At 51.4% G+C, this 27,949-nt stretch overlaps 1 protein-coding gene across 1 annotated transcript; it reads left to right on the forward strand.

The window, feature by feature from the left end:
- Positions 1-27,949, forward strand: LOC115397306 (calcium homeostasis modulator protein 5). Its single transcript, XM_030103550.1, has 2 exons — positions 1-648; positions 27,021-27,949. The coding sequence occupies exons 1-2, from the start codon at positions 106-108 to the stop codon at positions 27,408-27,410; spliced, it is 933 nt and encodes a 310-aa protein (XP_029959410.1). The 5' UTR covers positions 1-105; the 3' UTR covers positions 27,411-27,949.

Raw genomic sequence — 27,949 nt, forward strand, 5'->3', positions numbered from 1 at the left:
CCGAGGGAGGGGTGCACCACTTTCTGTTTAGCAGTCAAGAAAACAAGCTAACTGTCTGTCTTTTGGCTTTCTGTGAAGGGGGTCAAAGATCTTCCGGCGGACACCATGGATAACTTTCAGACTGTCCTGCGCTTCTTCATGAACCAGAAAGCCACCATCGGCTACAGCTTCATGGCTCTGCTGACCATCGGAGGGGAGCGGGTCTTCTCCATGGTCTCCTTCCAGTGCCCTTGTAACCACGACCAGAACTTTGCATATGGCCTGACGTTCCTGCTGGGTCCTGCCGCGGTGCTGCTGGTCCTGGGGCTGTTCTTCAGCACCCGGCTGTGGAGGCTTTACACCGGCTGCTGCCTCAACCCCCTCAAGCTCTGCCCCCGCGGAAACTGCTTCAGCTGTGTCCGGGTGTTCCTGAGCATCTTCAGCGGGGCCTGCGTGGCCCCCATCATGTGGCTGTGCGTGGCCCTCCTCAACGGGACCTTCTACGAGTGTGCCGTCAGTGGGCTGGACGATAACCTGGTGGTGGATCTGTTCTGCAAGAACAAGACCCTGAAGTGTCGGGAGGAGCTGGCCCGGGTGCCCTGTGACCGCTCCAGGCTGACTGGGGACGAACGAATGGAGCTGCTGCTGATGTTCAGGGCGCAGTCTCAGGTGAGAATCACACCTGAGCACTCTCACCTCCTCCCGACAGGGACTGGATCCAGGTTCAGGGCTTCAGGGAGCCTGGACTAAACACTTCAATGTCAGCCTGCTAATAAGATGTGAAGATTCCTAATATGATAAAAGGGAGGAAATTAAATGGAAACAATGTTGTAAAATTAATACGTTTGATCAGAATTACAATAGTCAAATGTGGACTGTTAAATATCCGATCCCTCTCCTCCAAACCCTGCTTATTGGTGACCTAATAACTGATCACAATTTAGATATATTAAACCTCACTGACACCTGGCTAAGGAAGGATGAATATCTCAGTTTAAATGAAGCAACATGTCCACTATCATATTCCCCGAGAGTCTGGCCGAGGCGGTGGAGCAGCGTCCATCTAGAACTCTAAACTTCTAATCAGTCCTGGAACTGAAACTAAGCATAAAACCTTTGAAAGTTTCACTCTGAATCTCACTAACTCCAGCTGGACAACACAGAAGCCAGTCCTGCTGGCTGGAGTGTATCCCCCCCCCCCCTGCTCCACACTCTGAATGTTCAGACTTTCTCTCCAGTTCAGTCTGAAGCTCAGATCAAATCATTGTAGTTTAGACTTTAATATTCATGTAGATGTTGACACTGACAGCCTGAACACTGCTTTCACTTCACTACTTGATACAGCTGGTTTTTCTCAGAAGGTGAATACCGTATTTTCGGCACTATAAGGCTCACTGGATTAATAGGCACACAGTCAATGAATGGTTTTTATGAAAAAAAAAATCATACATGGGGCGCACCACATTTTAAGGCGCATAGGATGTATAGAATAGTATGAGAGAAACACATATTGGCAGTCTAGGTGGTTACATTCTCGGTTGAAATGTGTGAGTAAAGCGACATATCAGAGCCAGTCTGACTGAGGATCGCTCCTCTTCACGATGTGCAGCTCAGAGCGGCCACGACTGGTTGAACTCGCTCGGTCAGCGGGGTTCAGCCAGCTGCCGTCTCCTGAGTGAAGCCCCCCACCGACAGCTCAGCCGCTCCCGGCGTCCCGGCGGCGGGGCCGGCCGTTCTCGGAGTCGCAGCGTGCAGGCTGCCGCCCGGCGTCCAGCCGCTCCCCACGTCGGCCGGCTGTGCAGCCGCCGTGCTCCGTTCTGTTTAAACTAGCTAGCTTAGCGGCTTAGCTAGCAGGGGTTGTTTGCTCATATGATCAGGGTGATTACCGTAATTCCCGCTAAAAAGGCGCATTGAATTATAAGGCGCTCTGCTGGATTTTGAAAAAATTACAGGCTTTTACATGCACCTTATAGTGCGTAAAATACGGTAAACCTACTCATCACTTTAATCACACCCTCCACCTTGTTCTCACCTATGGTATTGACAGTGACCAATTAACAGTTTTTACCCACAACCCTGTACTGTCTGATCACTTCCTGTTATTTGAGTTTACATGAGCTGGTTTTAAAGTACCTGGGAAAAAAATTAAACTTAGAAGATGTCTGTCAGAGGATAATGTGACCAAATTCAAGGAAATGATCCCTTCAATATTAACTTCACTCCATCTGTTGGCCCAGTGGACAGCAGCTGTCCTAGCATTAGCATTAGCATTAGCCCCGCTCAAGTTGATTTAGTTGTAGATGGAGCAGCAGCCTCACTTGATTTGATTGGTCCCCTGAAGATAAAAAAACAACAACTCAGAGGAGGATAGCTATACTGCAGAACAAAAAACTTCAAACATTTAAGAGATCAGCAGGAAAACAACTCAACTAGAAGTGTTTGGTACTGCCTGGAAAGAAAGTCTGTTAACCTATAAAAAAACTGGAACTAACAACGATTCCTCTTTAATAGAAGAAAAGCAGAACAAGCCCAGGTTTCTCTTTAGCTCTAAAGCCAGGCTGACAAAAAGTCACTGTTCTGTCCAACTTCAGATCCCTTTTACCTGAAGCAGCAATAATTTCATAAACGTTGTACCTCCCTTGGTGTGATGAACAACAGCACAACTGTACCTTCTTTTAACTGCTCAGAGTTTATTAACTTCCAACACCCAAACCCCTAACGTAACATATCAAAAAACAGAAACGTATAGCCAACAAATATACACATTGCACAAAACAAATGTCTTTAAACCTTCAAGCATACAATATTGTAACTCTTATACACACTGAAACTTTGTCCAACTGAGAACCATTATCATACAGAGTAAATTAATCATTTGACTTGTCTATTTACAGCATATGAACTGAAGTCTTAAAGCTAGGGTTGGCGATCTTGGAAAACTAGCATGTATTTGAATGTAGCATCTCCTCAAGGCTCCGCCTAGCTCCGCCCAGCTCCTGCCCAGCTCCCGCCCCATTGGAGGAGCTCCCAACGGAGCTCCTCCAATGGGATGCACCCGCTTACATGCACGAGCACCGCTGTTACAGAGTGTACTAACCTGTCCTCAGCGCTTCGTTTCTTCATTTTTCTTTATTTGCACTACGCCAAGTTATGGCGTTACGGTAAGTAAACCCCCAAACATTCTTCTCCGCCATTCTGCAACGACGCTCCGTCCTTCTCAGCTTGGCAACACGCGCACTGAACCAGGGTCAGTGCACGCCGTTGACATGTACGCGCAGGGGGCAGGTCGAACGGCGAAGGGATTTGATTGGTTTACAACCAAGGTGTCCTGGCAAGACTATTGGTTGCTGTTTTTCCTGTTTTACTCCTGCTGTAGATAGTGGATATTTTTACTTTAAGAACACGCTATGAATTGCTTCCCATTAGGTCATAAAGATCATTTTAACCAGCATTTAAAAAAATGAATCTAATTCAGATCGCCAACCCTAGCTTTAACTGTAATCACACAAGCTATATTTCTAACCTCATGAACCTATACGTGAAACTGTCATAACAGAAAAATTGACCCAAGCCTGAACATGAGACTGTGGCCACATTAGCAACATAAGCACCATCGCTGCAAAGAACAATAGAGCAGGAACAATATAATATAATAATCAACACAACAAACAAAACAGAAATACACAAACCTCATTGGCAGCATCGCATTAAAAAGGAGGTAAATCCTGTGCTTTTGCTCTGTTTACAGTCTCTTCAGAACTTTTGTCTTCTTCACGTTTCTCTGTGAACCTCTTAATGCGGTCCTACGCAGTCTTCTGCAGTTATTTCTGCAGTAATGAACTCTCTCTCACTAGAGGTAGGAATCAAAACTGAAAACATAAACATCACTAACGAACTGCAAAAGCAAATGTGACGCAGTTACAAATGTTTTAACCACAAAATTCTAAGGCAGTCGTCTTGCAATCGGGATGTTGTTTGTTCAATTCCTGTCTCCCCATTGTCTCCCCCCATGTTGAAGTGTCCTTAGGCAAGACACTGAACCCTAAATTGCCCCCTGTGGATTCACTGAACGCCTTGCATGGCGGCCGCCTCCACTGGTGTGTGAATGTGAGTGTGAATGGGTAGATGTGTTAATGCAGTGTAAAGTATGGGCTCTGTTAATGCAGAAGAAAAGCACTTTACCACATTACCACAGGGATTCCCATAGGTAACAGAAAACCAAGTAAAATCCAAATTCACTACAAATTCAACCTAAGCAAAAGAGCCAGGATGGGGACCTACCAGGCAGCCAGTAAACACAAACACACACAAGGGGGATCGACACACCATATGGCACCACAAATCAAGGACACCTAGAGTGCACGTCACTGTCACCGACGGGTCACCACCACCAAGGGATCTGGCTAGACTGGGGACCCACAGTTCCTGTTTCAGAAAAAGAAAAAAAAAATCAAATGCACAAAACCCGCAACAGAAAAGCAAAGAAGCAAAAATGAGGGGGGAAAGAATAAGAAAAAAAGAATGAGACACAACAATAACAATACAGTCAAACAGAAGTGTAGACTTTGACAATAAACACAAAAAAACAAATAAAATTCAGCCTGGCAGTGTGACGTGGACCCAGGGTCACTCGACGGTCCGGTTCCAGCAGAACGGCTGAGTCAAGCCGAAACACACCAGCAGGGGCGGAGAACCAGGGTAAAAATACTGGTGTGTAATGTCGGGGGTAAAATAAACAGCAGCTCTGGAAAGGCCGCACATCACGGCTCTGAGCCTGCAAACGACATGTTGAAATCAGTACTATAAGTGCAATATGATTCATAGCCAAGCTGGCAATACTCACAGGTGAGCCAAGTGAAGGCGTCATGAGTGCAGCCACACTGAGGGCCTGCAGACGGGAGACAGCTACCACGGGCAACCACCAGCTACAACCAGCTGCAACCAGCTGCAACCAGCTTCAACCAGCTGCAACCAGCCTCAACCAGCCAGCCCAGCAGCGAATGGCGACGCAACCTGCAGTCTGCCACACATGCAACCGTGCTGCAGACAACACCAGTGGTCACACAGGAGTATTGTGGATCGATGAGGTTAGGAGGAAGCAAAACTTAGCCCTTTCAACTGTGTAAAGCCCTCAAGGCAGACCAAACACCACCATGCAGCACCACACTGCAGCCTGATACCGTCCAGCAGGCCACTGCAGCAGTGTCAAGTGAGGAAACAGGGCAGGTGTGAGCCAGCAGGGAAAATCAGGTAGGGGCGGCTGTGGTTCAGTGGGGAGAGCAGTCGTCTCTCAATCGGGAGGTTGTTAGTTTGATTCCGGTCTCCCCCTGTCTGCATGTCAAAGTGTCCTTGGGCAAGACACTGAACCCTACATTGCCCCTGGTGGATGGACTGAGCGCCTTGCACAGCAGCTGCCTCCACTGGTGTGTGAATGGGTGAATGTGTCAAGCGTTCTGGGCTCTTTCAGTGCAGGGGTAAAAAGTGCTATATAAGTGTAGTCCATTTATTTACCACTAAAACACACCCCGCCAAGGTGCCGGCCACCAACCACACCATCAGCTGTGTGGGAGAGCCAGTAGAGAACTGGGGCAGAGCTCATCCTGCTACATATGGACTGTTTAACCAAGTGCAGTGATACTCACAGCACACTTCACGTCGGAGCAGTGATATGTGTTGCCGTTGTTGTAATCTGCCGTCCTGCAGTAAAGTCTGTGGAAGCTCCATCTCAGTCTTTTCATTATTTCAAAGTAATTACAGACAAAACACAGATAAAATTGAAAGCATGCTCCTCAAAGTGGTCTCAGACCAATCAATCATCCTCAGATCTCTCAGTCGAACCTGACTGACAGCGATCTGATGAGCCATCCAGTTGATGGCGAGCCTCCCAGTCGATCTTCAATGCTTCCAGCAGAAGTTTGAGTTCCACCACACCACACACCGGATTCTGTGGAAGGATTGTGTCAGTCCCAAGGGCCGGCACCAACAAGATGTCCCTGACTACAGACCTCTCCGGGCGTTTCCAGGTTTACCCGCAATTAGGGCTGTCGTGCTAAACCGGTATTGACGATAATCGTGGTATTAAAAAATGAAATTTCAATATCGTGTTCAAAATGCGCACATGATAATATCGTAAAGAGGATCTAGTGCCACTTGAAACGTGTTGAAGTGTATTTTCAAAACCCGCTCCTGTCCTTCCGCCCTGCTTGGTCTCCCTCCTGCAGCCCCCCCCCCCCCCCCCCCCCCCCCCCCCCCCACATGTAAACACAGCAGAGCAGCGGTAGCGGCTCGGCTCCTAGCTAGCTAGCTCCCAGTTAGCGAGCGTCACGAGTGAACTAAACATGTCGGCGGTGGCCGACAACGACAGCGAGACGCTCTATCCTAACCCGAAAAAAGTGTGTTTAGTAGGGCTGGACAATTATGGCAAAAATAATAATCACGATTATGTTGATAGATATTTAAATCATGATTAATAACCATGATTATTCATAATTCCAAAACTTGAGTATTTATTAAACTACAACTTGAAAGAACAATCAAAAATAAACTTATAAAAAATTAATATCTTAAATAATATCAATAAAACAAATAAAAATAAATACCCAATCTGCATGCATTTCTATAAAACTTGCAAAAATAGCAATATGCAAAATACACTAATAACTCAGTCAGAAACACAGCCTGAAAATATTCTTTGAACTCTCTCAAAAACTTTTTTAAATAACAAAAGAGGGGTTGGCTGCATAGTTAAACACTCCCTGTAGTTAACTTCCTACAGGTTTTTGGCGAGGAAGACGAGTCTGTTCACCTGGTCTGTACGGTGGCCCTGAGGTGCAAAACACAACAGCAAAAGAGAAAACACAACACAAAAAGACAAAACACAACGCCAAATCAGAAAACACAACAGCAAAAGAGAAAACACAACACAAAAAGAGAAAACACAACGCCAAATCAGAAAACACAACACAAAAAGAGAAAACACAACACAAAAAGACAAAACACAACGCCAAATCAGAAAACACAACAGCAAAAGAGAAAACACGCCAAATCAGAAAACACAACACAAAAAGAGAAAACACAACACAAAAAGAGAAAACACAACGCCAAATCAGAAAACACAACACAAAAAGAGAAAACACAACGCCAAATCAGAAAACACAACACAAAAAGAGAAAACACAACGGCAAAAGAGAAAACGGAAATCGGGTGACATCAGTCTTCTTCTTCTAATGATTTCCGGCAGGCTGTACGCTTGTTTAGCGCAATGCTGCCCCTTCAGGTTAAGTAGTGGGTGACATCAGTCGTCGCTGATTGGACGAAAGAACTGGTCCGTCCTTTGAACCGGAAAGAGTCACAATTCGCCACTAATCCAATGCTTCGGATCCTTAAGATGCAGTAAAAAAAAACGCCTGTTTTTTAATAAAATGCCGTAAAAAACGTGCGTTTTAAACCAGCAAGACGCGCGATTTTTACGGTGTTTTATAAGATGTTAATAAGCTCTGCCCTCTGAAAAACACAACCAATAAGTTTAATTTTTCTGAAGCCAATCAGCAGAGAGCACAGCGACGCCAAAACAATGGATCCAAGACATTGCCAGTTCCTCTGCTAGAATAAATAACTGAAATTCAGAGGGTTAAAATATCGATTTGCACGAATTATAATCACCATGGCTGAAAACGCTGTGCTGAAAACGTGTGGTTAGTACAAAAAAAAAAAAACACACCAACCCTTGATCATCACATTTTCAAAATGTATTAAGTCCATATCTGTACATATTTCTATATATTATAGCTCCAGTTATATTTTAGTAGTAGTAGTGTTATATTTCAGATCTGTTGTATATCAAGTTCAATGTTTTCTTCTTTTTGATTTTGATTTCTTATTCTTTATTTGCAAATGTCCTCATTTATTTGCACCAGTTTGTTTTACGAGCCTCCATAACTAAATGTCTTCATGGTGAGATAAATAGTCTCTTCTGTTCTTTATGAGGCACAGATCTGCTCATAACTGGGTAAAATTCGTAATTTTTTTTCTGACAGACAAAACAGTTTGCTGTTAAAGGTTTAGTTTCAAACCAGTCTTAGGAATTGTGCAGAGACTACATGCTTGTCAACATGAGGCCAGCTCAGAAGAGTTGGTTGATGACAGGAAAATTGTTTTATAAGGCTGCATTTAGTGACAGTGTTGTTTAAAGCTGTAACAGGGTAATATTAAATCAGTACTGGCTTCTCCCTACATGTAGATGATACTGGCTCCACCTTACCTTTCGCTCTTCAACTGCAGTCTGAAGTGTGTTTCCATAAAGCACCCTGTTACTGTAACATGTTGCAGTGCAGAATTGTCTGGATTGAAGTTCACGATAATCACCATATAAAATATTCAAAACACCACCCTGTACATCCCTTACAAATGGAATTATTTCATTTCCATTCAGCACCACGACTTAGAAAGAAATGCCAAATGCAAAAACACTGCTGTGTTTGTGTTGAGCAAGAACCAGTGAATTCAGACACACATGGGTGTGAAAACGGTTTTTATTGGAAAGGACATCGACACCACTAGTTGTTGAGTTACTCCTGTGGGTTCTCGGGGTCTGGACCAGCAGAGAGACCCGCTGCAGGGACATCTGAAGGCCTGGCTCTGCTGCTGCTGAGAGGCCAAATCAGCCTAATTCAGCCTGATTCAGCCTCACTGCCCTGCTTCATCTTCAAGGAACTGCAGGTTCAGACGCCGCTCCTCCTGCTCCTCCTCCTGATGGACATGCCGTTCATCACGCTGCAGCTCCCAGCTCACCTAAAGCCTGAATTTCTCTCAGGGCTCCGTCAGGTCTGGTTGGTGCTCCAGCCTCCTCCTGGGTAAAAAGCAAAGGGGGAAAGAGAGCAGTTTAGCAGACACTGCCACCCACACCCTGCCTCCACCCATCAGACCCTGTGGTGCAGCTGGTGGAGACGTTCCTGGACAGTAACATTGCTGGATGTAATTCCCAGGGTGTAAATGCAGAGTGTGGCCTATCAGCTGACTGCTTTGCTCTTCTGTAATGGATTCAATATGATCTATTGTCGTTTGTCCAGCAGTTTTTGCTACTTCACCAGTCTGTGTTCACTGTAACACTGGACGAGGAGAGCTGTTCAGCGTAAACATCCACAGTTCACAGAGCAACTGGAGCTGCAGAAACAGCAGCATAGATTTATTTCACTACTCTGCATCAATAGTACTGCACACTGGGCCCTGGATCCAGCTGGAGCAGCAGTGGTGAACGTATCAATGTGATACTTGATAGAATTCTACTTGATAGAATACCAGTATAGATGCTGAATCGTCTCCTGCATTATCTACAGCATGAACAAGGCTGTTGCTCACCTCCCAGCTGCTGGAGCTTCATAACACAGGAGAGTCCGGCTGGAGGTGGATGCTCCATCCTGACGACGCTACATCTCTCTCCTCCACCCCTGGGCCCAGAGGAGGAGGACTCCTGTCCTCCTGCAAAAACGTTACACAAACCACATGCAACACCACAATGCTACATGGCTGGGTGCAAAGCTATCTAGCCTAGCTGCGTGCTAATGCTAACCAGCTAGCGCGCTGCGTGGATACACTTTTAAGACAAAAACCTCAGATTTCAGTGGTGGATAACGGCATGGTAACACTGGTGATTGTACAGTTCATTGTCTTAAAACTTACCATCAGCTCCATCTCAGCCGCCGTCCACACAGCCTCTCCTCCGTTTCTTGCATTTCGCCCGGTGCTGACCGGGTCTGGAGCCGACGGAGAGCAGCCGCTCGGAGACGACGGTGTTTTTTCCCTTTTTTCCCCATTTGCGGTGATTTTTCCCCCTTTTTTTCCATTTCTAACGGCACCGTTCGGTTCCGCTGAACCTCCTCTGCAGTGATGGAAAGCAGCCGCTGCTCCTCCGGGGAAGGCCGGTGTTCAGTAGACTTTTTGGAAAGGTTTGCGTTGCTGTCGCGGTGAGACCGGTGGAACAGATCGTCACAGATGGCTGGCTGCTTCGCAGGCTAGAACGCCGCATATCCAATCCGAACTGAGCAGACCTGAACCGTACCGAAACTGTGGAAAAGAGGCTTTAGTGGCGAATTGTGACTCTTTCCGGTTCAAAGGACGGACCAGTTCTTTCGACCAATCAGCGACGACTGATGTCACCCACTACTTAACCTGAAGGGGCAGCATTGCACTAAACAAGCGTACAGCCTGCCGGAAATCATTAGAAGAAGAAGACTGATGTCACCCGATTTCCGTTTTCTCTTTTGCCGTTGTGTTTTCTCTTTTTGTGTTGTGTTTTCTGATTTGGCGTTGTGTTTTCTCTTTTTGTGTTGTGTTTTCTGTTTTTGTGTTGTGTTTTCTGATTTGCCGTTGTGTTTTCTGTTTTTGTGTTGTGTTTTCTGTTTTTGTGTTGTGTTTTCTGATTTGGCGTTGTGTTTTCTCTTTTTGTGTTGTGTTTTCTGTTTTTGTGTTGTGTTTTCTGATTTGCCGTTGTGTTTTCTGTTTTTGTGTTGTGTTTTCTGTTTTTGTGTTGTGTTTTCTGATTTGGCGTTGTGTTTTCTCTTTTTGTGTTGTGTTTTCTGTTTTTGTGTTGTGTTTTCTGATTTGGCGTTGTGTTTTCTCTTTTTGTGTTGTGTTTTCTGTTTTTGTGTTGTGTTTTCTGATTTGCCGTTGTGTTTTCTCTTTTTGTATTGTGTTTTCTGATTTGGCGTTGTGTTTTCTGTTTTTGTGTTGTGTTTTCTGATTTGGCGTTGTGTTTTCTCTTTTTGTGTTGTGTTTTCTCTTTTTGTGTTGTGTTTTCTGATTTGGCGTTGTGTTTTCTCTTTTTGTGTTGTGTTTTCTGATTTGGCGTTGTGTTTTCTCTTTTTGTGTTGTGTTTTCTCTTTTTGTGTTGTGTTTTCTGATTTGGCGTTGTGTTTTCTCTTTTTGTGTTGTGTTTTCTGTTTTTGTGTTGTGTTTTCTGATTTGCCGTTGTGTTTTCTCTTTTTTGTGTTGTGTTTTCTGATTTGGCGTTGTGTTTTCTCTTTTTGTGTTGTGTTTTCTCTTTTTGTGTTGTGTTTTCTGATTTGGCGTTGTGTTTTCTCTTTTTGTGTTGTGTTTTCTGATTTGGCGTTGTGTTTTCTCTTTTTGTGTTGTGTTTTCTCTTTTTGTGTTGTGTTTTCTGATTTGGCGTTGTGTTTTCTCTTTTTGTGTTGTGTTTTCTGATTTGGCGTTGTGTTTTCTCTTTTTGTGTTGTGTTTTCTGATTTGCCGTTGTGTTTTCTCTTTTTGTGTTGTGTTTTCTGATTTGGCGTTGTGTTTTCTCTTTTTGTGTTGTGTTTTCTCTTTTGCTGTTGTGTTTTCTCTTTTGTGTTGTGTTTTCTGATTTGGCGTTGTGTTTTCTCTTTTTGTGTTGTGTTTTCTGATTTGGCGTTGTGTTTTCTGTTTTTGTGTTGTGTTTTCTGATTTGGCGTTGTGTTTTCTCTTTTTGTGTTGTGTTTTCTCTTTTTGTGTTGTGTTTTCTGATTTGGCGTTGTGTTTTCTCTTTTTGTGTTGTGTTTTCTGATTTGGCGTTGTGTTTTCTCTTTTTGTGTTGTGTTTTCTCTTTTTGTGTTGTGTTTTCTGATTTGGCGTTGTGTTTTCTCTTTTTGTGTTTTGTTTTCTGATTTGCCGTTGTGTTTTCTCTTTTTGTGTTGTGTTTTCTGATTTGGCGTTGTGTTTTCTCTTTTTGTGTTGTGTTTTCTCTTTTTGTGTTGTGTTTTCTCTTTTTGTGTTGTGTTTTCTGATTTGCCGTTGTGTTTTCTCTTTTTGTGTTGTGTTTTCTGATTTGGCGTTGTGTTTTCTCTTTTTGTGTTGTGTTTTCTCTTTTGCTGTTGTGTTTTGTCTTTTTGTGTTGTGTTTTCTTATTTGCATTCGTGTTTTCTCTTTTGCCGTTGTGTTTTGCACCTCAGGGCCACCGTAGCTTCAGCGACTAACGAAGGCAGCTGACAACATTTCCACCTGTGCTGAAAACCCGCTCTGATGCAGCACTTGTGGCAGGATGCTGGATGTCCGACGACTTGAAGCCAAAATGCTTCCAGATGACTGAAGTAGTCCGACCTTTCTTGTCCACTAAAGGCTCCTTTTCTGCCATGTTTGTAAACCTTCCTTCACGTGTTCTATTTCATCCCTACTGACCGCCAGAGGCGGTGCTTAAAGCACTGGAATGTTCCCTTCGCGCATGCGTAGTTCGAGTATGTATACCAACAAAGTCACTCGTGACCCCTGGGTGACCCAGGAACTGCTTAAGTTCAGGGCTACACCCACCACTCGCCTCCTTTTTTCTTCTCGCGTCTGTTCGTGTACACCTGACGGGACGAGCCTGTACGGCGTTGTGATGCACCGTCGCTGGGAGCCTTGTGACCTTCGAGGTCGGAGCTGCTTTGTGCCCTCCAAAGGCTGTGACGTGTTGCGGTCCCGTTCATCTGGTTCGGTGGCGCTGCGCGTCGCCTGTGGTGAGAGATTCATTCATACCTCCGAAGGACGGTAAGGTTGCTGAATCTACTATTCCTCATGGTGAGTGCGTGGGGGAGCGGCTGCTCCCCCCCGGGCTTGTTTACATGACGGCCAGCGGCCGTTGCGGCGTGGTCGGTGGTACTTGGGGCGCAGGGACGCTGCTCGCGTTCCTCGCCCGGCTTCAGGAAGCGATTGGCTGGTGTGATGCTGTGCTTCTGACTGTTGTGGAGCCGCATTGAGCCCCCCCGCCGTGCGGGGCTCGCTGAGACCACTGGCTCGGCTTCTGATTGCGCCGATGAGCGTGGCGCTGCAGCGTGCTGGGTGCTCCCGCCCCCGCCGCCGCGGAGCACGGCGCTAGCTCGGCTAGGCGGCTAGTCAGTGAGGTATGTTGTGTGTCGGGGGATCAGCCTCCTCTTCCACCGGCCGCTGCGTTCTTCTGATTGTTACATATCAGCTGCTCAGGCAGGTGATGCCGCTGCTACCAGGCGGGTGGGTCCCGCCGTTCCCGCGGCCGCTGCGGTGGCCTCAGTGATAGCATGCGGCTGCTGGTGCGTGTCTGTGTCACGTGCACCCCCGCTCCGACGGGGGACGCCTCTGCTAGCAGGCTTAGGGAGCCGCCGCGCTCCTTCTCCGCTGGTAGCATTCTCTGGCGTCTATATTGTAGTGAGCAGGCAGGGGTGTGTCTCTATTATTTGAGGCCTGCATGCCCCCGCCCCCGCCGGACCGTGGGCATACATGCTACTAGGATGGGGCTGTGCACGTGACACCCCCTCCCCCCACACACTAGCCTGCTGTGATTCTACACTAGCCTGCTGTGGTTCTATACTAGCCTGCTGTGATTCTACACTAGCCTGCTGTGTTTCTACACACGTACATGTCTTGGTGCGTTATGCTGGTTGCGGTGTTTCCGCTGTTGCGGCGCCTGTGCTGGTTGCGGTGTTTCCGCTGTTGCGGCGCCTGTGCTGGTTGCGGTGTTTCCGCTGTTGCGGCGCTTGCGCTGGTTGCGGTGTTTCCGCTGTTGCGGCGCTTGCGCTGGTTGCGGTGTTTCCGCTGTTGCGTCCGCAACGCCAGGTTACGGCGTTTCCACCAGGTTGCGGTGTTTCCACAACGCCAGGTTACGGCGTTTCCACCTGGTTGCGGTGTCTCCGCCAGTTGCAGCGCCTCCGCTGGTGCGGTGTTAGGCTATTGCACTGTCTGCACTCTTTGTGCAGTGGACCGCTCCGTGTTCTGCGCGAGCGGCGGTATAGCCTTCTGTTCTTGGAATGCTAAGTAGCGGATGTTGCTGGGCAGCCGGCGTCCAGCCTGCCGCCCTGTCCTTTTTCCCGCACCTGTTGCTCGGTGTGTGGAGCCGCTCCCGCGGGAGCAGCGGGGCGATTGTTTCCCCCCCCGCACCCACTTGGTTTGCCGTGCAGGCTGCGTATCAGCCCCTTCCCTCGGCTTACCGCACCACCGTCCCGGGCACCTGATACTCTGACTAATGGCACCACTGCGGAGCAGTGAGGAGCAGGTGTCCCTGGTCGACTGTTTTTTTCCATTGTGGTGCTGCCCGGCTGCTAGCTTGACACTCTGCGTTTGCCGTGCAGGCGGCGTATGCCCCCTTCCCTCGGCTTATCGCGCTAGCATCTCCTACTCCGGGCGCCCGGTCCTCCGACGGGCTCAGCTGCAGTTGCTGTGCAGGCGGCGTATGCCCCCTTCCCTCAGCTTCTGCGCTGCTATAATTCTGACCGGCTGCCTGCGCGGCAGTGCGGTCAGGCAGGAGGGGAGAGAGCAGTCGCCTGGTGGCCGCTCTCTCTGCTGGTCATGGATGGTGTCTGGTTTGGTTGTGCGGGCGGCGTGCGCCCGCTTCCCTCCACCTCCATGGACAGGATATGATATGAGGTGGGAGAGCTGCGTGCTTGACGACGGACGGCTCTCACCACGATGTTGCCTGGGGAGCCCCCCCTACAGGCGGATGATGGCCACGACCACTGTTCCAGTTATCTTGGTCCTGTTCACCTCACGGAGGCGCTGTTGTACGACCTGTGCATGGCCAGTGGCTACATGCCCTGGGCGCAGCGGGCCGGCTGCCTGGCGCTGGTCTCTTCTGCTGCTGGGGGTGCCCCCCGCCCTCCCCCCTTCTGAGGGCCGGGGGGTGTACTCTGGGTAATGTGCCTGGCGCGGCTGCGGCTGGCCTGGAGCATATGCCAGATGTGGGGCCGGCTATAGCGTCCCTCAGCTGATCTTGCTACCATTGTGCTGGCCTATTGCACGCACCCGCCCTGGCTGTCGGGTGGCGCGGTGGCAGACGGTGGAAGGAGCTGTCGAGCTTCCCTTCCTGGATGGCCTGGTCTTCTGCGTTGCTTCGCTGACGGCATACACCCCCTTCACTATTGGTGGTGGGTGTGCAATACACGCCCCGCTGCTGTTGGGTGGTGCCACTTTGGAGGCTTTGAATGAGGGAGCTGCTGGGCAGCCGTTCCCTCTCCTCGACGTGGCTTTAGCTGGGATCCTGGCCGGTGGTTAGCGTTTGCTGTGCAGGCGGCGTGGGCTGCCTTCCTTCAGCTTACTGCATCGTTGTTGTCCTACTGCCTTCTGGGTGCTGTTTGCACAGCCCCCCACCTCGCCCCTGGCGGTGGACCTAGGGGCAGCTGATGGAGGGGGGCTGCCGGGGGCAGCCGTCCCTCTCCAGGGTGTGTTTCTGCCAGCTTGCTGGCCGGTGATTGAGGTTGACTGTGCAGGTGACACACTCCTCCTCCCTCTGCTTCTGGTATGCTGCTGTTTCTTCTGGCCTGGTACCGCTCCGACAGCACAGCAACAGTGGTGCCGCTGTGCAGCTGTCCCCTCTCCCATGTACGGCCTCAGCTGGCTTTCCGGGGCTTGATCACGCGGCGTCCGCTGTGCGGGCGGCGTCCGCCCCTCCCCCAGCATGTCACACTGCCGTTGTATCGACTTGTTGCGTGCACCCACCATTGCCGGCGGGTGGCACCGCGGGGCAGGCAGACGGTGCAGGCGGCCGCTGAGAACTCCACCTGGGTTAGCTCTCTGAGCTGCTGGCCCGGTGATTTGTGCGGCGCCCCCACTCTGGTGGGTGGCGCTACTGTGGGGGCTGATGGAGGAGGGGGCTGCTGAGCAGCTGGTCCCCCTCCTGGACGGAGCTCTGTTTGTGCGCGCCTCGCTTGGCTTGTCGGCATGATCTTTGCTGATTGCGGTAGGACTACCGTTGGCTGGCTCTCAGTTATGGGTCGCATGTGCTGCTTCCCCTGCTGTAGGACCCCGCGTGGCGAGTGTTGGTTGGGCGCTGCCAGTGGAAGCACTGTTGTGTTCTTCCGGCTTAGGGGTGCCTGCTTTGGAGCAGGGCACCTCTGGCGAGGGGGCGGGAGTGAGGGGCCACTGCCGTGCCACTGTTCCCTCCCCTGAGCGTAGGGCGGCTACCCCTTGTTGGCCTTGCCGTCGTGCACTGGCTGTGTAGGCGGCATATGCCCCCTTCTTCAGCGTATTGCACTAACCTTATCTCCTGACCCTCTGACCGACACTGTGGGGGTCGGGTCGGCTGTATCCGCCCCTGCCTCATTCCCAGCAGGTGCTGTCTTGTGAGACAGAGGGGAGTGGGGGCCGCCATGTGGCCGCTCCCTCTCCCGGATGTGGCTCCGCTGCTTTGCTGACGCGGTGATGTTGTATCGGCTGTGCGGGTGGCGTGCGCTTCCTTCCTGCAGCTTATCGCCCTGGCCCCGTCTTGTCCTACCGAGCCGCGCTCCTGGTGTCGGCCTGGAGCCTCTAACAGGTGATGGCCGTGCGTCGCCTTTTCCTAGGCTTGTACGGACCCTGCTTGTGGTGTTACATGGCCAGCTTAGGGCGGTGGCCGCGGTGCCCGCCGGGGGGTCCATTCCCCTACTGGGCCTAGCGTCAGCCAGGCTTCGTTGGCGGGCCCGTCTGGTATGGCAGGCCTCCCAGTGGCGTTGTGGCCGGTTGGCGTCCTGTCTGGCCGGCCTGCAGGTCATGTGCCTGCAGGGGCCTCAACGCGCTGACGGACTCCCTCTCCTGTTGGGATCCTACACCAGGGGGGTGGTGCCTCCATGGGGGATATGTGCACTGGGGGTTGCTTAGGAGGTGGCCACTTTCCTCCTAACCCCACGAGAGCCGCTGGCCTCTGGGCCACGAGGCGCTCGTGCACTCTTGGCCGCAAGCCCTTCGATGGACGTTCCCGCCGGCCCCTCTTCTTGGTTGACGCCCATCAGGGTGCTTCAGAGGGGCTCATACGCACACAGTGCTGCTGGTGGCCCCCTGCTGGCCGGCACGGGCTTGGTTTCCTCTGCTCCGCTGGTTGTTCTGCGGCAGCCCATGGCGCCTTCTCAGCAGGAGGGTTCTGCTGTCTCGGCGCGGTGGCCGGGTGGGGCACCCCCGTCCTCGCCGTCTCTGTCTTGCGCCTGGCGACTGAGGGGCCCGACTCGCTGCTCAGCAGCTGTTTGAAGCCTGTTGGGCGAGCCGCCTCGGATGCTAGGGCGCCCTCTACTGGCGGCTGTCTGTTAGTGGTGGAGGTTGGTTGCACGGTGGTGCAACAGCCATGGGGGCAACCCGGTGCCCTGCCCAGTCCCCGCGGTCCTGGACTTCGGCAGTCTTTGGACGTAGCCCAGTCCCCGTTCACCCTGGGGGTGTATGTGGTGGCGGGCCAGCCCGCCATGCATGGTTGCAGGCGGCGCGATTGGGGACCACACTCTGGTGTGGGCTTTACGCAGGGGGGCTCTGAGGCTTACCCCCCCTGGGGGCCACGGGCACCCACCTCGGATCTACGTCTGGTGCTGGAGAGCTTGTCTGCCTCCCTTTGCACCTCTGGCAGCAGCAGGGCTGCAGTATGTGTTGCGTAGGACGACGTTATGCTGGCCGTTACCACGGCGTAGCGTGTGGCTGCGCGCTCTGTCTATTCGCCCGGCATGCCTCCGGTGGCGCCCGGATGGAGCGGGTGGCGCGCCGGCCAGGGCTCTTGTGTCCAGTCGGAGCTCTGAGAGGCTACATGGATGCTGTGGCAGATGTGCGGACATCTGACCAGTTTGTTGCCCACTACGGTGGCCCGAGTCGGGGCTCTGCTCTTTCCAGGCAGTGCCTGTCCCGCTGGGTTGTGGACGCCATTTGCCGTTCTATCGGGCCGCTGGGCGGCCTCTGTCCAAGGGTGTGCATTGCCACTCCACCAGGGCGGTGTCCACGCCAGGGGTCGCCCTGATGGGGGTGCTCCTGGGCGGGCTATGGGCTTTCGCCGTTGGGACGATGCCTGACACCTTTTCCAGGTCCTCCAGGTTGGCTATTGTGCCTCCGCATCCACTGCGGTTGGTATTGGGCCCTGCAGAGGCTTTTCAGTCTCTGGGATTCCTCGTGACCAAGTTGGCATACGTCATTCCAGTGCTTTAAGCACCGCCTCTGGCGGTCAGTAGGGATGAAATAGAACGAAAGTTACGTATGTAACTACGGTTCTATGAATCCCGGATGACCGCCAGAGCACTCTGTCACTCGGAATCCTCGTGGTTACGCGAGAAGATTCCGTAGGAGGCGAGTGGTGGGTGTAGCCCTGAACTTAAGCAGTTCCTGGGTCACCCAGGGGTCACGAGTGACTTTGTTGGTATACATACTCGAACTACGCATGCGCGAAGGGAACATTCCAGTGCTTTAAGCACCGCCTCTGGCGGTCATCCGGGATTCATAGAACCGTAGTTACATACGTAACTTTCGTTGCTGATAGAGCCCTTGCTGCGGCTGCGTGCACAAGGTGCATTCATGGTACTATGGCAGCGTAGGAAATTACATACACGCCGCGCCGTGCGGCTAATTAATCGTTTTTCTCCGATTATAAAACTTTTATGATCGTGAGTAACCAAAATCGAAATCAAGATTAAAATTCAATTAATCGTCCAGCCTTAATGTTTAGCAGCACTGACTGCACATTGATGTAAGCCGGGTAGTAGTGGGGCCCCATTAGGTAGGTTCCAGACGTGTCATTGTAATGTGTCTGGGGGGTTTCAAGTTGTGTCGCTGATATCCGCCGTCTTCTCCGCCGGCCCCCTTCGAGCAACTAACCGGTGAGTACTCGGAAAAGGGCCCCATGCGGGGGATTTTCGACACGTTGTCGTTGCAGCGTCTAGTGTAGCGCCTTAAATTTGTCATTGAAATTGACTGATGTCAGCCGTCCCTCGGGGCCCCCTTCAGCTCGGGGCCCTAGCCAGTAGCGGCGCCTCTGGCTGGAGAGAAGCAGCTGCTGCTCATTCCGCCTCCGATTTAAACAAACAAACAAACAAACAAAAATCCTGGGCAGTGTGGTGGTGGGACAGGACTTCATCCCAACAGGGCCGAGGGTTTTCAGAACCCACCAACCCGACGTACATTACGCCTCTGCTGTGGATCCTCTGATAATCAGTTCACCAGATTTTAATTAGTGGAGTGTAACTACACTTTTGGTATGCAGTTGTACAGTTACTGTTCTCATATTGTTTCAACACCTCATTTGACAGGTATTCTGAATGTAATTCATCTGGGAAAAGAGAGAAAACAAAAATAAAATTAAAGCTGAATCTGAATGTTTGTACCATTATTAGTTACATTTTTGCTGATATCGTGATAATATCGTTATTGTGATATTTTTTGACCATGATAATCGTGAAGAGAAAATTTGATATCGTGACAGCCCTACCCACAATGCAACGCGCCCTCCTCGGTGAAAACAACAGCATTTGGCTTGTGACAGGTATCGATGTTTGCGAAAAATCATGCCGAAAAGTTGTTGTGCGGTTGGATATTCCAACCACGACATGAAGGAGGAAAAAGTGTCTTTCCATATTTTTCTCATGGACCCCGATCGTCGGAGGAAGTGAGTAAACGCCATGAGGAGAGTGGAACCAGACGACTTGGAGTGGCCACCAGCAGCCCTTTGTGGTAAGAATTGATTTTCAGTGTGATAAAATGTGTTATTTTTTTTCCGACATGTTTTTGACTTAGCGCCAGTGCTTTGTTGTCAGTTTCCAGAGTTATTATTACCATAATTTTGTCAAAGTTTGTCAGTTTAGAGAAATTCTAGTGGTGTTGTAGGACTGGAAACTGGCGAAAGAGTGGTGTTTATGTATTTACAAATAAATAACTTTAGATAGGTGTATTTTTGTGTCTGTGTTACACAGCACACATTCTGACATTGATTTGGGGAACCCCCTTCAACTAAAGAGTGAGAACGAGACGCATCACTCTTATCCTCAGAAGATATTGACTTCAAAACTGCACACATAGTTACACATAGTTAGCTTATCTACTAGAGATGCGCAGATGGCTCATTTTTCCATCCGCAACCACTTCTTAAAATCTCCATCTGCCCGCTATCCGCCCATATGAACGACTTTTTATCAATTTTCAAAACCGAACCCGCCCGGCATCCGCAGAATAGTGTTTAGGTGTATTGAAGTTGCTTTTTTTATTTGAGTGCTTCAACCGCAACCCGCCCGATTGTAATTAAAATCTTAATTTTTCGACACGTCATCCGGCCGATCCGCGGATATCCGCGGGCTCCGCAGGTGCAACCGCAATCCGCGCTTCTCTATTATCTACCGTATTTAGATACAGCTGCTAAAACATGTCACGGTATGAATAACACATTAGTCTGACTGTAGGAACTATGTGTGATCATCTAGCCTTATTTATTCCATTGCTTTGTGTTTTCAGGGAGACCCAGCAGAGATCCGACATATCCTGCCTTCATTCCCTCCATCTTCAAGCAAACTGACCCCGAGTCATCAGAGTCCAAACTCCGGAGACCTGCTGCTGCCAAAAGAGAAAACATCGCATCCCAACACTAACTCTGTCAGAATTCACATTGAATGTGTAATTGGACACATGAAAAACAAGTTTAAAATTTTACAAGGAAATGTAGCCATACAGGTAATTAAAGCTTTGACTGATGAGGCAGATGAAGTTGAGCTGAGCAGAACTGACAGAATACTGACTTCCTGTGCAGTTTTTGTCAACTTTGATGACAGCGTTGTGTACCAGGAGTAAAAGCATTTTGGTGTAACATTGTGCTAATGAATTCCAACACAATGAAGTGCTGTCATGGATTTTATGAGACGGCGCAGCACTGAGACGGCGCAGCACTGAGACGGCGCAGCACTGAGACGGCGCAGCACTGACGCTTCAGAACGCATCTGGTTCTGAAGCAGAGCGGCAGTACCGAGGCGGAGCCGCGGTTTACGAGTGGCGAGCCGGTCGCAGTGAACTAGGAGCGGCGAGGCAGCAACACAGCAGCATGCCTACACCGGTAGTGAACCCGGGCAGCAGGGACAGAGGTGCGTGCCCGTGGGAACCAGTATGGTACAGCAAGGCCGTGCCGCCAGCCCAACATGGCCGCAGTGTTGCACCGCGGACCTCGCTGCACCCCCTGGTCGTTGAGGAGGACAGGATCGTCGCCGACCTGCGGGAGGACATCTGCCGGCTGTCGGAGGAGCTCAGCGAAAAAGACGATCTGCTGGAGAAGGCCCGGACGCTGGCCATGAGCAATCTATGGGCATTTCGTCTTTCATGGCCGCCACCGCTCCAGCACCCTGGGCTCCCTCCTGCTTGACACCAGACCACCAGCGTTCTTGGGCGGAGGTGGTAGTGCGGGGCCGCAAGCCGAACCGCAACTCCGCCTCCACTCCCCCTCTCTATCCGCTTCCTCGCCCTGATGCAGTACGGCTACGACAGCCCGGCGGGTGGTGAGGGTCCGCGGTCTGCTGCAGCCTCTGCTGCTCCGGCGTCCTCCGGCAGGTCGCCGCTCGCTGCCACAACGACCCGGAAGCCACGCCGCCGGACACCGCCAGGCACCGCCGTCGCTCCGCCACGGTCCCGGACAGCTACACCACGGCCCTGGCGCCGGACCGCTCCCCTGCGGCCCTGGATCACTCCGCCGCGGGGACCGGCGGGGAGCCGGACCGCCACTGTGGGGAGAACCAGGATCACTGCTCTGGGGAGAACCAGGACCAGAACCTGGACCACCGCTCCAACAGTGAGGCTGCTGCCAGCGGCGCCGCTGTGCCAGCGTAGCGCTCCCCAGCCCCGGACACCCACTTCGCCGCCTTGCAGCCGCCCCTGTCCCGTCCCCTCTTTCCCCCACGTCCCTCCTCGTTGGGGACGGTAGCATCAGGAATATTATCTTTTTAAATGCCATTAAAAATTAGCACCAGGAATATTATCTTTAATACATCACGCGGTGCACTTCTGTCCCCACGATCCTCCATGGACTCCCGGAGCTCCTGCAGTCTGTCCGCCGGGTCATCGTCCACTTCGGCACTAACGACACGGCCCGGCGGCAGCTGGAGGTCACCAAGCAGGATTCTAAAGACCTTTTTAACAACAACAATGGACAATCAGTAAAACTCCACAGAGAGCCACATCCAGCCGCCCACCACCATTAACATGGCGCTGCTGAAAGTGCGCTCTCTTCTAAACAAATCTTTTGTTATTAATGACTTTATTTGAGACAATAACTTATGCCAGGCGGACACTGTGCGATTTTATAAGTCTGACTGTCGGGGAAATGCTCCCACTGCACGATTGGGTTCGTCACTCGTACTCTATCTGACCCGACGACGTGCACTCATACTGTACGACTGCTGTCGGTCAGGATTATTGACAACCACGGCGTCAGTCGGCGTGTGACGGCACGACGTGCTCGAGTGTAAACAACGAAAGACCAAGGTTCCGCGTTCCTATGACGACCACAGCGTGCATGACAACAAGACGGCGAGCAGGCAGCAAGTTGCTGCAGCTGTGTGCGCCGTCTTCTGTGCTGAAACTAAAAAAAAAGAAAAGGATTTGGGTACGTGAATGGCTGAGGAGACGTGGTCGTTATGGGATGTCCATCCTTCATCAAAAGCTTGAGGTAACGTTCATGTAAACTATATATTGTTTTACTGTAGCTATGATAGTTTCACGTTAGCATTAGCGTTGAGCCGCACTGAGCCAGCCAATGTTGCTTTAAACACTATACTCCCACACTGTGCCTTTTAGGTGATCTGGGTGAAATTAACATGTCAATAAACTCTGTCTACATGGTTCTCACCACCTTGTGCGTCGCAAAGAAAACTATCCTTGTAAATTGGAAATCCAGAAGTAATCTGAGTATCAGGCAGTTTAAGAGTCTTTTATTAGATCATATCAGCTTGGAGACGATGTCTGTCTGTTCAGAGGATCAATCAGCTGAATCTGGTTCCCTCTGGTCCCCTGTGATCAGCTCCATCACTTCATGTCAGGAGAAGATGAGGGCCTCTCCTCTTTGAGGGTCGGTTGTTGGTGGGGGGGGGCCTGATGGCTGCGGGTGGTTGGCACTGTCTTGGGGTCGGGATCTGGGCTGCTTCGCTGGGGGCTGTCTTCATATTTGGTTTGGATTGGGGGTGGGGGGGCCGCCGGTTGTTGGGGCTGTCTGCGGCGGTGGGGCCGGGGCCCCGGGGGGCCGGGGTCGGTGGGTGCCGGTTCATGTCTGGGTGGCCCCGGTGTCCTGGGGCGGGTGTGGCTGGGGGCTCTGGTGCCTGGGGGCTGTCCCCTTCCATTGGGGTGGGGGGGTCGGCCTGGCTGGGGGGGCCGGTCGGCTCGGGCGTGCTGCCACTCTCTGGCTCGGTGCGCGCCCTGGGGTCTGGTTGCTGCCCCGGAATCCAGGGCATCGGGGTGGGGGGGGGGGGGGGGTGGGGGACAGGGGGGTGGGGTTGATGGGGGGGTAAGTAAGGGGCTGGTGGTGGTGGGCTGTGGGGGTTAAGGGGTGGGGGAAGGTGGGTGTTTGTGTACGTGCATGTGTATATGTGTGTGGGTGTGTATGAGTGAGTATGTCTGTATGTTTTTGTATGAGTGGGTATGTATGTATGTGTACGTGAGGGTGTGGGTGTGTATCTGGATATGTATGTATGTGTGTGTGACTGTGTATGTGTAAGTGTGTTTGTATGTGTGGGTGTGTTTCTGGGAGCATGTATGTATGTGTGTGTGGGTGTGTATCTGTAAGTAAGTATGTATGTCTGTATGTGTGGGTGTATATGTGTGGGCGATTGGAGCTATGTATGTGAGGAGAGAGTGTGGTGCCCTGTGGGGGGGGCCCCCAGTGGGCCTGGGGGTGGTGGGCCCTGGGTCTGGGTCCTTCCGCTGCCCCCTATCTGTCCTCGCCTCCACTCCTCCTGATGCATGATGGGTGTGTGCTTCTTGGGTCGGTGGCTCTCTGGCTATGGTCGCTGTCCGCCCTGGTCTTGGGGGGGGTGGCGCTCCTGGCCCTGTCCTTCATCCGGGGGCTCCTGGATGGCTCCGGGGATGCCGCAGCACCCTCAGACCCCCCTCTCCCCCCGCTCTCATGCACACAATGGGGTCTTCTGCGTCCCCATTTCCGGATTCCTTCTGGTGGTGGTGGTGGTGGGGGGGGCTGTTGTTTTCCCCACAGGCCTGGGGTTTGGACCGGCTGTGGTTTGGGGGGCTGCTGGCTCTGGGGGGTGCATACCTGTCTGCAGCAGTGGGTTTTGGGGGTGGGGGCGGCAGTTTGGGTGGCGGGGGGGCCTGTGTGTGTGTGTGTGTGTGTGTACGTACGTGCTTGCTAGCGTGTGAGTGTGTCAGAATGTGTGTGTTTGGTTTAGGGATGAGTGTGTGTGTGTGTGTGTGTGTGTGTGTGTGTGTGTGTGTGTGGGTGTGTCAGTGTGAGTGAGTGGGTGTGGGTTGGGGCGGGTGGAGTGAGGTGGGAGAGGACAGGGTGGGGGGGGGGGGTTGGGGGGTGATGCCCTGGATCTCGGGGTGCGTGGCCGGAGTGCTGGGGGGTGTACTGGCCTGGGGTGGGTAGCCGCCCGTGTGGGCCGGTTCTCCCGGGGGGGTCATGGCCCTCCGCCTGGGTGGGGGGTTGGCTCCTGGGCTCTTGGGCCTTGGGCTCTCGGCTCTGCCCGCCCCGGGCGTCCGGCGCCCGGGGTGGACCGGCTCCTGCCGGTCGTGGCTCCGCGGGGCCCGGGCCCCGGGACCGCCGGGGTCCCCGGCCGGGGCTTTCCTCTGCCCCGTTTCTGGACTGGAGCGGGGGCGTCTGCCTGGGGGGGGCGGCTTGGATCCGGGCTCTGTGATGACCGCCGACTGTCTGGGCTCTGAGGGCCTCTCTGGCCTGCTTCTGGCCTTCTCAGGGGTCAGAGGTCATATATGCATGATCACTATCACCATCACTATCACCATCATATTTGCATGAACACGACGATCTTTAATCACTCTTCACATACTGGGTTACCTTGTCTTCTTGTGGTGGTTAGAATAATGGTGATCTGTAGTAGCCCTCTCTTGATGCACGCCCCGAGTTTACTACTAGTTACTACTAGCTATATTCTCCCAAAAAAAAAAAAATATATATACAGTATATATATATATATATATGTATGTACACACACACACACACATATATATGTATATATATATATATACATATGTACATGTATATGTGTGGTTCTGACAGTGTTTGTGTTGGTTGTCGGCTCTGTTTTGGTGTTGTCTAGATTGGGGTTTGGGATGGTTCTTGGTTGCGTGTGGTGTGTCGACAACACTGTTTTGCATTTGTTGTGAATTTGTGGAGTGTGGAAGTCTAAGGTCTCTCAGTTTCTCCACCAGCCTATGAGGAAGGATAGTATTAAAAGCAGAGCTATAATCCAGCTTTTCGAGCGTCACTTTCCGAACGTTTCGAGCGTTGGCGACGTGCGTCACGCGTTGCAGGCGCGTTGCAGGCGCCTGAAGTTGGAAAAATTGAACTTTGGAAGCATCAACGCGCGCGTCATCCAATCACAGACGAGCACTCCGAGCGCTGATGTGGGCCAGAAGCTCGTCAAACTGGGCCCGGGAGAGGCGGAGGCTCGCCGGCGGGCCCGCCGCTGGGGTGGCGCGCCGGCGAGCCTCCGTAGGACCGCTGGGTGAGACCGCGCGTCTCGGTCCTGCTGCGGGTCGCCGGGGAGCCGGTCGGAGAGGCGGGGGCGGCCGACGGTGTGATCCGCGTTGCCCGCCGCCAAAGCCCGACCGGGCCTGGAGGCTGGGCTGCCGGGTCGGGGGGACAGCGCTGGGCGCCGTGCCGGGCGGGGGCCCCGTGGCGGGTCGGGGTTCCTGTGTGCTCTGCTTCTCTGACTCCTCCTGCTGGAGCCGCTCACTGCAGCTGGCTCACATTTCGCCGAATTCGTCCGAACAAAATCATAAACAGCTGGTATTCAGACAAACAAACGACACACTCGGGCTCTAAACCACCACTTTGTCACCTAATTTAAAAAAAAAAATTCAATAAAGTTATACATTTGAAGAGTTTAGAGCTAAAGTGATTTCTGCACCGATCCCGCCATTGTCAACATGAAGACAGGACACAAGCTCCTCCCACTCCCGCCAGTGAGCTGCCGTGCGTCGCGACCGTCGTGTGTAATTTGAACACGCGTCGAATTCCACACTTTACACGGGTCAACTTTGAGGCGTCAGTGACGCCCGTGACGCTTTCAACGCGTCCGGTGTGAACGCACCTTTACAGAGTTTTATTCTCTCATGACAATAAAACAGCCACCAGCAAACACAATAAAATGAAAGAGATAAAAGTCTAAAGAATAATAAAAAACAGATATAAAGGTCCTTAAGAAAAAAAAGAACTAAAAAAAGGATAAAAGTCTTTAAATAAAAAGTAAAGCAAAACTGTCCACTCAGACGGCCTCAGAGGGTCACGTGGGGCTGTTCCTGTTCTGTGATTCGTCTGCCGTCAGCTTCCAATCGGCCGCACTTCCGGGTGGGCGTGTCTCCCTGGACGCGGAGCGTGGAGCTGCTGGGGGAGAGGAGGAGAGGAGAGCACCCTCAGATCCTTCCTATAAAGTCGGGGGTGAACCACACGCACACGGCGCTCTCAGCGTTCACATTCCTTGAACTTATCTTTCACCGAGCGTTGGCAGTATCTCTCCTCGTGTCCCCGTCGCCGGCTGAGTCTCCTCTTGGGTCTCCCACGGCTGCTCCGGTCCCATGCAGCTCCTCCGTGGCCAGCCTCTGTTCCTCGGCCGCTGTCTCGGGCATTCCTCCTTCCTTTCCTCCTCTGCGTCCGCGCTCCCTGCACTGCCCCGTGCGTCCTCTTGTCCCCTGCAACACCTGTCCAAACCTCCCTTTAAGCTGCACACTGCAGCTGAATTATCCAATCAGGACCTTTAGGGCAGGGGGGTGTGTCCAGTCAATTATCTCCCGTCCACAGCATGCATCGTTACTCCAGTTCACGCCATGCAAACACATAAAACCCAATAAAAAGGTCTCAAACCACACTTCATAAAAACTACAATAAATAAGCAGAAAAATAAAAGCATGCATATAAACCAAACTATTGCACCAGTGGCTGGGATCTCCCTGACATTTTTCCTGGACTGAGCTGTATGTTCTGTGAAAGAAGGGTCTCTGGAGCTTTCGTAGCACGGATCCTTCTTGTCACATTAAACTTGTTTTCACGGCACACAAATTCCTTTCCTGGTTAAATATTTTTCGGTGATTAACTGAGGAAAAAGTTGTAAATGAGCCTGAAGGTTTTCCATTTGTTTGAGTTTTACCTCTTTCCTCCAGATCAGATGAAAGCTGCCCCCCCTTTTGTCATTGCAGATCTTGGGCTGGTGTATCATCATCCTGGCAGCCGTCATTGGCCTCCTGGGAACCTGCTACAAGAACTGCCGCTCCAAAGTCAGCTACCTGCAGCTCACCTTCTGGAAACGTTACATGGAGAAGGAGAAAGAGCGCTTCGACGCATTCGCCTTGGACTACGCCACCAAGCTGGCAGAGAGGAACCTGAACAGCTTCTTTGAGAACAAGGACCCTGAACCGTTCCCCTTCCCCAACCACAAGGCCTGGGAGGAGATCTCAGCGTACTACACCTTCAGCAGAAGCGAACAGTTCTACAGCACCCTGCAGCGCTATGTGGAGAGGGTCGACAGGGACTACACGCCGGAGAAGAGACCCGTCCTGGACCTGGAGCACGGCATGGAAATGCATTAGACCACAGATCCTGACCAGATCACTCACTGCTTCTATCGTGAAGTTTGATGCATGTAGTTTGACTTAGCCACAAACAGGAGAACAGGAGAACATAAACCAGAAGCAGAACCACAATTTTCCACACTGCATGAAGAACTGATCAGACTGGACTTCATTACCTGCCTCATGTCATCATGTTGAGTCAAGGCTGTTAAAAGACGTGAAGACGTCTGATGGAGTTGATTTGAATGACTCTCGTATAATTAGAAGCATTATCACCAAGCTGAATATACAGTCAATCAATGACTGTGTGTTGATCAGTTTAATGATTTCAACTTCATAGCGACAAAAACAAGAATTACCTGGGAGTGCTTTGAGAGACTAAAAAATATATAAATATAGGTCACTTCAGCAAGTAGAGGAGACAGTAGAAACGAAGAACAGGAAGAAAACTGGAGAACCAGGCCAGAGGAGACTTCCTGTAGAACCAGACCCAGAGGAGAATTCCTGTAGGACCAGACCCAGAGGAGACTTCCTGTAGAACCAGACCCAGAGGAGAA

This window comes from Salarias fasciatus, chromosome 11, assembly GCF_902148845.1.
Source record: "Salarias fasciatus chromosome 11, fSalaFa1.1, whole genome shotgun sequence".
In the NCBI taxonomy this organism is placed as follows: Eukaryota; Metazoa; Chordata; class Actinopteri; order Blenniiformes; family Blenniidae; genus Salarias; species Salarias fasciatus.